This window comes from Cervus canadensis, chromosome 18 (genome assembly GCF_019320065.1).
Source record: "Cervus canadensis isolate Bull #8, Minnesota chromosome 18, ASM1932006v1, whole genome shotgun sequence".
Lineage (NCBI taxonomy): Eukaryota > Metazoa > Chordata > Mammalia > Artiodactyla > Cervidae > Cervus > Cervus canadensis.
The window spans coordinates 5821304-5834701 of record NC_057403.1 but is presented as its reverse complement, the minus strand read 5'-3'; the positions used below and the strand labels follow the sequence as shown (position 1 = coordinate 5834701).

Sequence of the window (13398 nt, the reverse complement as noted above, 5' to 3'; positions counted from 1 at the left end):
TGAGGCAACAAGTGACCCTTCGTGCGGGCGGGGGCCACTGTACCTGCCTGGGGCGGGGGCCGGGCCGACCCTGGCTAAGCGATCCTGGCCCCCCTCCCCGGCCCCGTTCCCCTAACGCACACTAGGCTTTAGAGATGGGTGGCGAGAGGGAGACCTGGGAGAGAAGGAGACGTGGCTCTTCCCAAGTCCAGAGTCTCCCTCCTCCAGGTTTCACCATCCGCACCCTTAGCAGAGTTTGCTAGGGATGGAGAGAGGGGGCAGGGCAGAAGCCGCCGACGTGGAGGGATCTTTGGAACGTGGGGTGGTGGAGTGAGGGGGAACAGTTCCCGATTGCCTCCCCCACTTGGGCGATGCTTTCCCCCCTACCCACCTCTCAAGCCTCCTGGGCCACGGCCCAGCCTGACCAGCTGGAGCGGATTTGGGCGAAGGAGGAAAGAGGGGCCCTGGAGCCCTCCCCAGCTTTCCTCTGCCGCCCTCCCTGATTGGCTGTGCGTCCCTGGAGCCCAACTTCAGTCGCTCCAGACTCCATCTGAGACTCAAGGGATCCGGAGTGCGGCGACCCAGAGAGGGGTAGCGGGGTGGCCACAAATCCCGGGGCTGACATCCCGGGGCTCCCTGGGGGGAGGGACGCGGACGGGCCGGCCCCCGCAGCCTCCGCGAGGCCCGGCTAGCCGCGTCTTGCGGCCTCGGCTCCTCTCCGCCCCCCCGCCCTTTCCTTCCCTCCCAGCGGCGGCCTCCCTCCTTCTCCGCCCCCCCACCCCGCCCGCCACCTCCCCCCGGTTTCTCATTCCTGCCACTAGCGCGCTCGGCGGCTCATTGCGCGGCCGCCGCCAGCCGAGGGGAGCGTCGCGAACGGATGCCGCGGGGGCCGCTCGCAGCCGCCGCCGACTTGTGAATGGGACCCGGACAGGGGCCGGGGCTGACACCGCTGCGCTCGCCCTGCGCCAGGGACCGACGGCCCGCATCCCGCGCCCACCCTCCGGGGCCCCAGGTGAGGCGCGCCGCCAGTGCCCTCCTCTCGCCTGGATGGGGCTTCTTTGGGGGTGGGTGCGGGGGGGCTGGTCTTTGGATGAGAATGTCTGGCGAGCGGGATGGGGGGGAGAAGGACTGACTCGACAAGGTTTCACAAATGCTAAGCGGACTGGGGAGGGCGGAGGTAAGAGAAGATTTGTTTAAAAATCGAAAAGGAAGAAGGGAGCCAGTTGTGGGCGCGGGCAGCTCAGGGGACAGAGGCGCCAGATGTGCGCTCCAGTCTCTCCCTGCAGCTCCGGTGTCTTAGCGGGTCTGCGCCGAGGCCTCGAGAGAGGCGCTTTGCACCCGGCTGGAGCTGGAGGCTGCAGAGGCTGCGCCCCGGACGCGCCGACCGCCCCCGGTCAGGTCTCCCGGGAAAAGTCGCCCCCAGCGCGGTGCTCGCCCGCCCTCCCGCCCGCGCTGCGCCTCTTTCCGAAAGCGACGACACGACCGCGCTCTGCAGGGTCCCTACCCCTTCCTCCCCTATCCCGACCGAGCGCTCCCGGGGACTCAGTTCCTCCATCGAGATAGCCGGGGAAGCCCCGGAAAACGGCAGAAACCCAGCTCGGGTCGGCGATTTCCCCGCACTTTTAGAGCGTGGGTTTGGGTCCGCTGACTGCGGCTCGAAATGGGGGGCTGCTGACTGCGGCGAGCGCTCCAGCCTTCGAGCCGGAGTGTCTTCAGAGGGCTCCGGGGGAAGTGTGTCAGCTCCCGCCAGCTCTAGGGGCGATATGTGAGCGGCCCAGACTCGGGCTCGCTTGGGCTGAGGCTTGGCGCAGCCTGCCCGGGTCAACGTTAACTTTGCGAAGCGAGCCTTCCCCGCAGCCTGCGCCTCCTCCCGGAGTGCGCCGAGCCTTTCCAGCTCCGCGCGCACGACCTCCCTCCCACATCTTTGCCCCGAACCGGAGCGGCGAGTGAGGAGCCTGCAGAAACCCGCAGAATGTGGGGACGGCGAGGAGAGCACCCTTTTCTCCCTGCACCCGGGTGTAGCTATAGGAGGCTCGGCTGGTGCTATGAAGAAGAGTCCCCAGAGAAAGTGGGGTCAGCGAGCGTCACCTCCCCACTCCCCCTGGTCGCGCTTCTTCATCCATTTCTTGCCAAGGCCTTGTTCCTCGTTTTCTGGGGGTGAGGGTGGAAGTGGGGACGGGGTGGGGTAGGGAGCGGTAGTGTCCACACGCCTTCTTCTCCCGCGTTAAAGGTTTTCTAAATGCTTGAAAAAGAAAGCCCTGTTGCTTTGCTGATAATGCAGCAGGGATTTCACGGGCCATCGCACTGCTATTAAGAAATTGCATCTTCTCATCATTTAATAACGCCACCTCTGCATGACGACGGGTCGTTCCTAAGGGGTGGGGTGGAAGGTTGCTTCTAAAACCCTACTGCAAGAAGGCATAGGCATGCCTGTAAAGTCTTCCCTCCCTAAACAAATCTTTGTCGGGTGGCTCTGAAATCGTGCCTGTTTTCCTCTTCCGATCATTCCTATCGGTTTTATATGAGGCAGTGTAAGTTTTCGGTTTAATCACAAGGAAGCCACAATGATTCATCTGGTGAGACGACATGGGTCGATGTCTTTATCGCTTGGGCTTGCTGGTTTTGCGGAGTGTCTGGGTTTCCCAGGGAAGGGGATGCAGAAGTGTTCTCAGGAGCGAGGATCGCCAGCATCGCATCAGCACGTTTGCCACGCGGGGCTCCGAGAGCTGGAGCCTAATACGGTGAAAGGGAAGAGACGAGGTTGACCTTCATTTCATTAATCCTGGAATTATTTTTCCTACAAATACAGAGATGCAGACAGCAGAATCCAGAAGTAATCACTGCCCAAACCCCAGCTGCAGGAGAGCCTGGTCCTAGTCCAGTAGAACAAAGGAATAAAAGTTGCAAAACAAAGAGACTGAGGGTTGGGGCCAAGGCCAGTGGGACCCTGAAGCTCCTGCTCACTGAAGTTCCTTAGTCATGAGCTCTGACTCAAAGTTTTAGAGTTGGCCAGAGGGCCCTAGAATTCAAACCTCTCTGCAAGACTGAAATCCTGCCTAGTACAATGGAATGTGAGTAGTTTTCAACTACAGACCAAGGAAAAGCATCTGAGAGGACAGGAAACTTTCCTTGAGTGAGAATTAGCTCTACATGCTGTTTTTGAAACAATGCAAATTAATACAATTAAAATGTCTTGCAGTCACATTTTATTATTCATATATTATTATGATCCTTTTTTTCCATGTTGTTTTGGAGTTGGTCATTTTATTATATTGTTAGGGGAAAAAACAAACAAACAAAAAACCCCTCCCCACCGTTGGGGAAGGGAGCTGCATTGGAAGGATTGAGATAGGATAATCTGTTGAGGCCCAGGCATGTCGATTTATTCAAACTGAGCTTACTGCTTACTAGAAAAATAGGCTTTGGAAGTAGCTCTAATTGAAGCAGTGGACCATCTTGATAGCACTTCAGAACTTTCATTATGTTCTGCATTCTTATCTGAACGCTAGACAGTAAAATTACTAGAAACGCAAATTCTGTTTTCAATTAAGATGCAATCTTTTGTTAATTTGAGAATTTTTTAAAAAGTTACAGTTGTGTTTTTTTTGGACCCAGAACTCACAGCTCCTCTTTGCAGTGGTGGCTGTGGATGTGTGTGTATGTTTGTTTGTTCCTGAAAAGGGGTGGGGGCAGGGTTGGAGAGCCATGCCATGATTTGGGGGAATACGGATCGATTTCATGCTCCTTTAATGCACTTGTCTTCATAATTCATGGTTTTTCTTCCAGTTTGAATAGAATTACATGGCTGCTTTGTAAAGATTCTGGTTTGGGGATCTTCATATGGGAAATGCCATGACTTTGACCTCAAAGCTTGATTTACAATGCCAGAGCTACACTCCCTTGAGCATAGTGTGTCTCAGAATCTTGCCTGTGAATGTCTGTGACTTATGAAGTTGACAGTTAACGTAAACTTTGATCTGTGATGTTCAAAGCTATTTTCAGAACCATCTAAAGGAGATCTGCAAATCTGATTTTAGTCTGCCTTCATTTTCTACACATTTATGTAGGCAGATGTTCCAGAAACATGATCATTTTGTTTATTTTCAATATTGATTTCTTTCACTTTGATCATAGGAATACCTTATCATTAAATAATAATGATAAGACAGTAGTCTAAAGAGTTTGAAAGTCAGTAGCCAACCTTTTTTTTTAAACTGTCAAATTTGCAGAATAACTACTATCAATTTGTACATTTTTTTTTTTCCTTACTAGAAAATCTCACTATTGTGTAAATTCACAAGCCAGTGATTTAAGGGATTGAAATGTGCTTGGGATATTTCCCCCCCTTATGCAATTGGTCATTGTTTCATAAAAAGTTACCTGATTTGTCAAGAATCCCTGTCCTAGATTTACCAGCCACTGTAGTTGTCAGTCTTTTTGGTTCAAAGTTATTGCCCCTGAAATATGTAAATGTCTTTGGTCCGCGCTCGCTCCCTCTCTCTCTCTCTCTCTCTCTCTCTCTCTCTCTCGCTCGCTCTCTCTCTCTCTCTCTCTGTGTGTGTGTGTGTGTGTGTGTGTGTTATTTAAGGGACTGGGGAGAAACATCAACAGGTCTGGTAAAAAAAAAAATTTTTTTTAAAGCTGGAGAAAGTTGGACAAATTCTGTTGTACCAGTATGAGTAAGAGTGAGGTTTCCATCAGTGTTACTATGATAGCCATCCACAGCCTCCTCTATGGGCAAAGAAGAACTAAAGAAAACACTCGAGGAGGATAATTAGACATCTTCTGCTATAATTTTACCCTGACATTGAGAGCCTTGTGCAGCTCTGGAAATGGGCTCCTTCGCGGAAGATTGCACTTCTGGCCGCTAGAGGGCAATGGCACCCTGCTCCAACTTTGTGCCTGGGGCCCATCTGCTTTTGAGGGCACCATGAAAAGCAGTTTTGTTACCACCGGCCTTGTCTGGACCTCTCAGGAGAGACCGAATTCAATCTAGCTGTGGTTCAGGCTACTGCTTCAGCAGTTTGTCAGGATTAACATCTTTCTAGTCCGTGGGTCCTGTTACCTTCAGTCTCTTCTTCCCACCTTGGAGTTTACTAGAAAGTTGCAAAATCTGAATCTTGAAATCCTCTGAGCAGGAGATGAGGGGGGCTGGACTGTATAATAAACAAGGTCAGTTCTCACTGAGGCAGTGATCTGGAGGGTTTTCTAGTTCTTTTTTTTCCCCTGCAAAAAAAAGCATCATTTCAGACTCCGAGGGGGAAGGCAAGGAGTAAAGAAGGGAAATATTAGTGAGATTGCTGTGATAACATTGCCTATTCTTTCAAGAGGTTTTGAAGATGTCTGCAAGGCATTTTTAATTTGCAAAAAAGAACAGCAGTTTGATCTTTGGTAAACACTTTGGGGCATGGAGTTTTAATATAACAGTAAATGTTTTACTATTACCTTTAAACCATTCTTGATATTGCTGTACAAAAGCTAACTTTAGCAGAGTAAAATTTAATTCAGGATTGGTCCTCATGCACTGGAGTTTAATCATCTGACTTTTTTTTTCCCCTGCTCCGTGATATGGAAATTACTGCTTATGATTAAATTGCATATTCCAGGCTGCACAAATTTATATTTGTTACTGTTTGATAGTATCATTATGAATTTAGAAGAAGAATGAAACAAAAAAAAAATCTAATGCTATATTATAATTAAGAGGAAAGCTCTATTTTAAAAAAATTACTGGCTTAAGTGGATTCTTATTTGTATCTTTTTTTTTTTTTTTAACTGAATATAGTTGCCTCCCTGGTGAATCAGCAGTGGAGTTCTTTGCAGCTCTGAGTATGTTGGAATGCATGGGCAGTTGATGAAGGAGGAATCAATGCAAATGGATTATGAGAGGGAGTATTAAGTAACTCAGTTGAAAGTAAGACAAAGTGTTTTGTAAACCAAAGCTCACTTACCGCCTGGACAGTTTATTTAACTTTAAAAACGAAGGCACTTTTAATTTCTAAGTGCTTGTGAATAATGCACGTTTGTTAGAACTGGAGGCAAAATTTCACTGTTATTTGGTTTAATTAGTCGTCTGACAGTTGCAGAGTTCTGAGATGCTTATTGAGATAAAGCATTGTTCTCAGAGTTTCTATGGTCAAGGTTTTTGCTCAGGCAGAGAACCTAGTACACAGGATGTTAAATGAGATGGGAGTTTAAGAGAGAAGAAAGGAAGAAAGAGGAGGGGGGAGAAAAGAGTGTGGGAGAGACTACGGATGCCCTTTCTCATGGCAGGTCAGGCACTGGTGTCTCTCTCTCCTTTCCTCTCTTTTTCTACTCATTTAGACCATGCGAGGTGCTGAATCCAGAAAGCTGGCATAAACAGCTCCACAGGCCATGGTAAACAGTGGTCAGAGCCTTATTCTCTCGCCTTCTGGCACTGAATACTTGTCAAAGGATACTGTGAATAAGCACTGCCTTTTTCTGCCTTTCCCCTGGTTGTTCCAGTTGAAGAAAAACCTTCACTTCCTCCATGAACTTCTTTACTTGCCAGAAATCCTCCTGACACGGTCCTCTGTGCTGGCATGATTTCACAAATTAAGATTACTTCTCCATGTTCACTTTTCCCTGAAGAAAATGTCTTCAGATGCAGCATCTTCCCCACCATGATGACCACCTGCCATGGCAACTGGAGCAGTGGAAGCCCCGCCCTGGGTTTAGTTTAAGACACACAGAGATCTCTTCTCAGCCGTCATTAGGCTCCACCGGTGAGAGGAGTGGGAATTAAGGGCAACATCCTGGCCATGGATGCTGTTTCATTCTCAGGAAGAACAAGCACGGATGAAGGCCAGGACAGACAGAGCGTATCAAATTACAGTGCATTCACCCCCACTGTGATCTCTGGGTATGTGCTACCGATGGTCACATACCGAACAGTCAGCCCTATTTCCATCATTCCCGAGGCCTGGACCACCTATTCAGACTCGGAGTTGGTACTGCCGAGCCATCAGGCCAAGATCAGGGTGAGGAGAGTGAGGTGAGGACAGGCCAGGGCAGACTTCGATCCTGACTGTATTTAAAATGTTGATGTTTTGCTCATCATGGAGTTTTTTTTTTTCCCCTAGTGATCTTGATTTTTGAAATATTTCCTTAAAATATTATTTATCTTAATTTGCTGAGTTTGGGGGGTTTCCCAGGTGGCACTAGTGGTAAATAACCTGCCTGACAAAGCAGGAGACATCAGAGAAACAGGTTTGATCCCTGAGTCTGGAAGATCCCCTGGAGGAGGGCATGGTAACCCACTCCGGTATTCTTGCCTGGAGAATCCCATGGACAGAGGAGCCTGGTGGGCTATAGTCCATGGGGTCCAAAAGAGTCAAACACAATGAAGTGACTTAGCAGTAACTGCAACTGAGTTTACTGGCATCCCCTTATATTTTGTGCCCACGGATGGAGCCCCACCTGACTCACCCTGGTTCCAGCCCTGCCCAGCAGTCTGATTCTTCTCAGTTCCAGCTCCACCACTTGCAAAGTAGGAACCCAAGACTGAGCTAAGTAACTTCTTTCAGACTCAGCTACCTCATCTGTAAAAATGGACCTAGTCATAATATCCATGTCCTGGGATTTCTGTAAGATAACAGAAGAATTGGGTACAACGTCTGGTTGATGAGTGCTCAGTAACTACTTGGGACTTTTTGTCCTCTCAGAAAGAGACCCGGGCTTCACTTTTATAGACTAACCATCGCAGGTAGAAGTTCTTCCCCGTGACTATTTGGCCAAAATCCTGCACTAAACTTTCCCTTTGGCTTGAGGGCCCTCCCAATTAGTGATGAATTGTTTATTAGAATCTGCCTTTTTAAAAAAAAATATATTTCAGAAGTTTAAGTGATCCATCCCTCTTCCATGTAAAATATTCAAGAGGCAGTCAAGATTTTAGAGATAATTATGGCTTTTGAAAAGTGCCTGCCTCCTGGATACCTTTGCATTTTCCCCTGCTCATTTTTACATATGGGCTGCTGTGGAAAGTTACCCTTAAGTTATATCTTACTGGGAAGGTTGGCTAAGCCTGTGATGTTGAGATATTCATCACAAGGTCTGCCTCTCTTTAAAAGGGACTCATTACTATTCCAGACTAGCTGAAATGATAATTAGTCTCTTGATAAATTGTCGCCTTTTTCCAGAATATTCCTGTTTGTTTTTCAGGTAAATGTAGTTTGGGGTTTGTCAGGAGGATGAGCTGTGACAGTCTGACTCCTGGAAAGACTGTGGCTTGAAGAAGCGCTTGCCCTGTCTGTGGTCTTCCTTGGGCCCAGGCAGAAGCACAATAATTTGGCATTGGATTAAAAATAACAGGGATCCCCGCCCCCATGCAGCCCTCCATGGCATTCCGAGTGTTCTCACAGCCCGTGTCACCATCAGGCTGCAACTTCCAAAGCTCCTAGCCCTTCCAGGTTGGCGTGCTGCGTTCCATCTGCAGCTTTCCTGTGTCATCTGTCCCTACCCCAGGCCCTCCCGCGTTCCCTCCTGAGTATGCGGCACCGCGAGAGCGAGGCACTGCCTGTGTTTGCCTGGAAAAGGCCCGGGGAGAGGGCCGCCTTGATGAGCTGGGACCGTGCGTCAGGTCCCTCCTGTGTTCTGTGCGGTCACCCTGTGAGGAGGGTACTGGCGTCTCCACTTTACAAGTCGGGAAAACGAGCCCCAGGAGGATTCAAGACACTCGTCCTAGCTCAGCAGGCCAGAGGAAGGAAAGCCAGGTGTCCAAGCCCGTTCTGACCCCACAGGCCAGCAGTTTCCTGTCGTGTGTGGTGGGTGTTGCAATCCCGGTCCTCCTTGGCTTCCTGGAGAAGAGCAGCGGGACAGAGAGCTGAGCTGACGGCTCGACCCTGTGCCCCTACAAGCTCCCAGATGTTGTCCATTAAAGGAGCCTCTGAGATCTTATGGTTGAACTCTCCTCTCTGCAGGGTTTCTGCTTGTCATTGATCCTGCAGCTTCCTAAATGTCCTGATGACAGCCCGCTAACGACGTCTCAGGAAACCCTTGACACCAGAGGCAATTCATTAACTCTGTTCATTAAAATATCCCGTCATGTAAGGAGCTAAGATATCCTCTGCTGTAACTTTCTCCCAGTAGTCTCTTTGCCCTGCTCCCTGGCACTTTTTCCTTCTCCTGAAAGCCCTACAAATACTGGAAAATGGCATCTGATAACAGTTAAAATCCATCATGTATTGAGTACTAAGCTAGATTCAGGCTCTATGCTAAGGCCATTCTATAATGTGAGACTTATCTGCAGCAACCTATGAGCTGGTTAAGATAATTGCTAGCATCTTACAGAGGAAAAAAACCCGGAAATTTCCAGGGTTGCATCACTGTTAATTGGCAAAGCTGAGATTAAAAGCCAGGCATCCAACAGCCAACTTAACCTGCGTCAGGGTGCTCTGCCATTCGGTGGTTCAGCTAGCCTGGTGAGATTACAGCTAGCCTGGTGAGATTACCTCTCACCATCCTCATCTCTCACATCTGCTTCCATTCCGTTTTGTCATTGTCCCCCCTAAACATGTGGCAGCTTAAATCAGAGTCTCTATCGTGGCCTATACTGTAGAGTGATTGGACCTCCTATTTCTTGTAATGAAAATTGGACATCTCACTTTACCAGGCAGAATTCTCAGGAGTCAGGTGTCTGAAGTCACTTAACTAAGCTGTTGGCTATCCTCACCAACCATCTTTCAGAGATGAGGATCCAGGGGCCCATAGAAGAACCACGACTCGCCTAATATCACATGGTAATCTGTGAACAGGTGAAATAATAAGTGGGTGGTCTTGGCTCTTAATCCTATCTCTTACCACTATCTAAAAGCAAAAGCCTTTTTATTTATTTTTTGAGTTGATATACCTGTGGACTGATTATGATTTAAACATATCACTAGTTCAAGTATGTATATAAAAAAGATTCACCCTATAATATTACTTGGCAGTTAAGTTACAACATCTAAATACGGAACTTTGTATGAATCTTTAATATTTTGAAGTCATGGTTAGCCAACCCAGTGTCATTTGATAATATTTTGCAGTATATACCATTTTATTTCACCCTTCAGCTCTGTCCTACTTTATAGATATCTACCGCTAATATCTCTATTCCGAGTTTCCATAAGTAGCAGTAAGAGTGGTGTCCCCACTTTGCCACCCCTAAGCTTTCACAGGGCCCTCTGGCAGGGTTTGGTTTGCACTCCATCTGAAACTCATTTCACTGTCCCCTACTCTTAATGAAAGGCCTGGGCTGGGAACACTGAAATGGTCAAATCACAGGGCCTTTCCCCAGAGAGCTGACAATATCACTGGTGAAGAACATACTAAAATCTCAAGGCTGCATACAGTCGGTGCTCAAAGGAAGTATAAGCAAGGAGGACCACGGTAAAGACAAGCCACGTGCAGTTCAGTGATCAGGGATGGTTTGGGGAAGGGAAAAAATCATTGCATTCCTGCATGGGGGGAAGGGACCCAAGAGACCGACTAAACTAACACACTGTGCCACCAGGTCCTCCAGTCCTGGCTCCTCGTGCCAGTGATAGCCAGAGCGCCACTAGCCACAGGGAGCTCCTTACCCCTGGGCACAAACCACCAAGGCTTTAGGGACTTCCACACTTAGAAACACTCCCTTTGGGTTGATCCAAACTCCGTGTCCCCAGAGGTTGTACTCTTGGGTATGAGCCTTTGATGTCAATGAGGGCTAGATAGAATTCTCCCTCCCCGTTGCAGCTGTTCAGTATCTGAGTGGTCTTCCAGGATACCGCCTCTGTCTCCTGTCTCCAGAATGGACACCTGTCTCCTTTTTGCCCTCCTCGGACAGCGGGACTGAGCGCAGAAATCTAGAGGCAGCTTAGACTATCAACTCCCTCTACACGTCTTTTATTGCAGCCCGAGGCTACATTACATTAGCTTTTATTGCCAGCCACATCACCCAGAGGACTTATGCTCCGCAGTTTGTTTATTTGTTTTTCCTGGTGTGCTGCTGTTGAGCCCCATTTTCCCACCTGTCTCTGCACACAGAACACAGAATACGGCGCCTTCAGCAGGGTGAGGGAGTCAGGCTGCCTGGCTTCAGAGCTTGGCCCTGCTGCTTCCCAGCTGCGCAAGCCACGTATCTGTCCCTCAATGTCCTCATCTGTAACACTGGGTTAATAATACCAGCCTTGCAGGTGCGGTTCTGATATTAAATGATATTAATGTGTAAAAGTGTTTAAAGAGTGCATGGCATGAGGTTGCTGTTTTTATTCTCTGTTACATTACATATCAATATTCTGGACCCATTGATCCAGACTCCCAAAATGTTTTTAAATTTAAACCTTTAGTCTCTTGTGCAGAATATCTGTCATCCCTCTAACCATGCAATAGTTTGGCTCACTTAGATACCTACCTTTCTTATGAAAAACAGCAAGAACAGCAAAACCTATAGAAGCAGGGACAGCACCTTGTTAACCACAGAGGACACTCCTTTTGAGTGATTCTACCCAGGTGGTGCTAGTGGGTAAAGAACCCGCCTGCCAATGCAGGAGACATACGAGATGTGGGTTCGATCCTTGGGTTGGGAAATCCCTGGGAGGAGGGCATGACAACCCACTCCGTAGTCTTGTCTGAGGAATCCCAAGGACAGAAGAGCCTGGCGGTCTATAGTCCATAGGATCGTGAAGAGTCAGACACAGCTGAAGTGACTTAGCATGCACGCATGCCCTGGAATACAATATTCTTCATGTTACTCATTCCTTGTAATGCATAGTTGCCATTTTGTTTGCTTTTTTGTGTGGCTTCATAGCGCCCAAATCGCCTTCCTATGTTTGGAGAGAACCCACAATAAGACTCTCTGTAGAAAGACTGCCCTCTTTCTACTCCACAGGCTTCAAGGGCCAGCGTCTCTGTCCTCTCTCTCCTGGAAGGCAGAGTGATGGCTCAGTGTTTTACACTTGGAATCAGTATCTTACTCTTAGGTGCCTGTGTGCGTGTGCACACACACAAGCCCTGGCCATGAAGGAGCCCCTGGATGCTGACCGTGAAGAACCCACTGTGGTCATTGAGGAGTGGCTGCTGCATCATCGGCGGCCAGGAGTAACCGGAGGGGAAGAGCGAGCTGCCACTACCCGTGCCCAGTGGGGAGCGTGGTGGCGGCCTCTGTGCTGTGTGCTGTGCTTAGTCGCTCAGCTGTGTCTGACTCTTTGCAACCCCCTGGACCCACCATGGACCTGCCAGGCTCCTCTGTCCATGGAATTCTCCAGGCAAGAATACTGGAATGGGTTGCCATGCCCTCCTCCAGATTTGTGGCAGGATCTGGTCCGCAGTTCTGACTGCCGAGGCTCCTGACGTTCCTGACTGCTTCTGTAGTCTTCCTGCAAGCTGTGTGCTACTCAGAGTTGCTTTGAACTAATAAACCCAACAAGCCTTGGATATCCTTGCAAGACTGCTGCAAGAAAACTTATCCACTGCAATGGTGAGGGGAGATCTGGCTTTTGAGTTCCTCTCAAATGCTGAATCGAATGTAGGTAGATGGTTGGATGTTCAGGTGTGAGGAGAGAGCAGAGGAAGCCTTTATGAAACATTGGATGGTCTGATTGGGATTGAGCAAGAATTGGGCAGGACATCAGAACCTGGGCGAAAGCTAAGTGACACGGCTCAGTAGATGAAGTGGAATTTACACAGGCAGCTATAGCAAATGACATAACTGTTAGACATGTGGATGGAAAACGGTCTCTTGGAGAGAACAGGGCAGGTTGTGTGGGAAAGTGGCCCATGGATGCTGGCTCTGGAGCCAATGCAAAATTCCCCCAAAAAGTATTATGCAGAGGAAACTAAGGCCAGATTCAGGGACAAGAGTCCAAATTGTATTCCTCATCCAAGGGCAGCCAGATAGAAAAGACTAGTCTGAATTCCGAGCCAAACATCTTGGAGAAGCCAGGATCGAATACATGCGAGCTCTCCAGGCATTGATGGGAGCACAAAGGATGCCCCTCCTCACCACAAATGACCTCATCACATCCCAGTTTCTGGGGGTGGGGGGCGGCTCCCACACCCTCCCAGCTCCCTGGCCCCTGTGTTGGCCCCAGGGTTGGATGATCAGGTGGAAGTTGGCAGTGCTTAACGCAGGGAGAGTTGGGGAGCAAAGAAAGAGAAAAGCTTCCTCTGCTGTTGGTCCCTTGTCATCCCAGGACAGTCCAGCCCCTGTTGAAAGGAATCCGAATCACACTTCTAGGGAGTGGAGGCTTCAGGGCAAGGTCAGGGTTTCTAAGCATCTGAGACTTGCTGGCCTGTCTGCTGGGCCAGGCAGTTAAACCACTGAATGGCTTGATTTTGTGTTGATGGTGCCCCTTGCCCAGACCTGACCCAGGCATCACTGTGCCACACAGAACTCTTGGAGCCATGCCTTTCAACTTCTATGTGGTATGCCCCAACTGA

General features: G+C 49.0%; 1 protein-coding gene across 1 annotated transcript in view; it reads left to right on the top strand.

Moving 5' to 3' along the window:
* The window catches only part of LOC122420433 (collagen alpha-1(I) chain-like), a 102441-nt gene that overhangs the window by 1556 nt on the left and 87487 nt on the right, over window positions 1–13398 (top strand). Inside the window, exon 4 of the mRNA XM_043435572.1 lies at window positions 133–991. Coding sequence (XP_043291507.1) covers window positions 133–991 — 859 coding nt within the window. The remainder of the gene's footprint in view (window positions 1–132; window positions 992–13398) is intronic.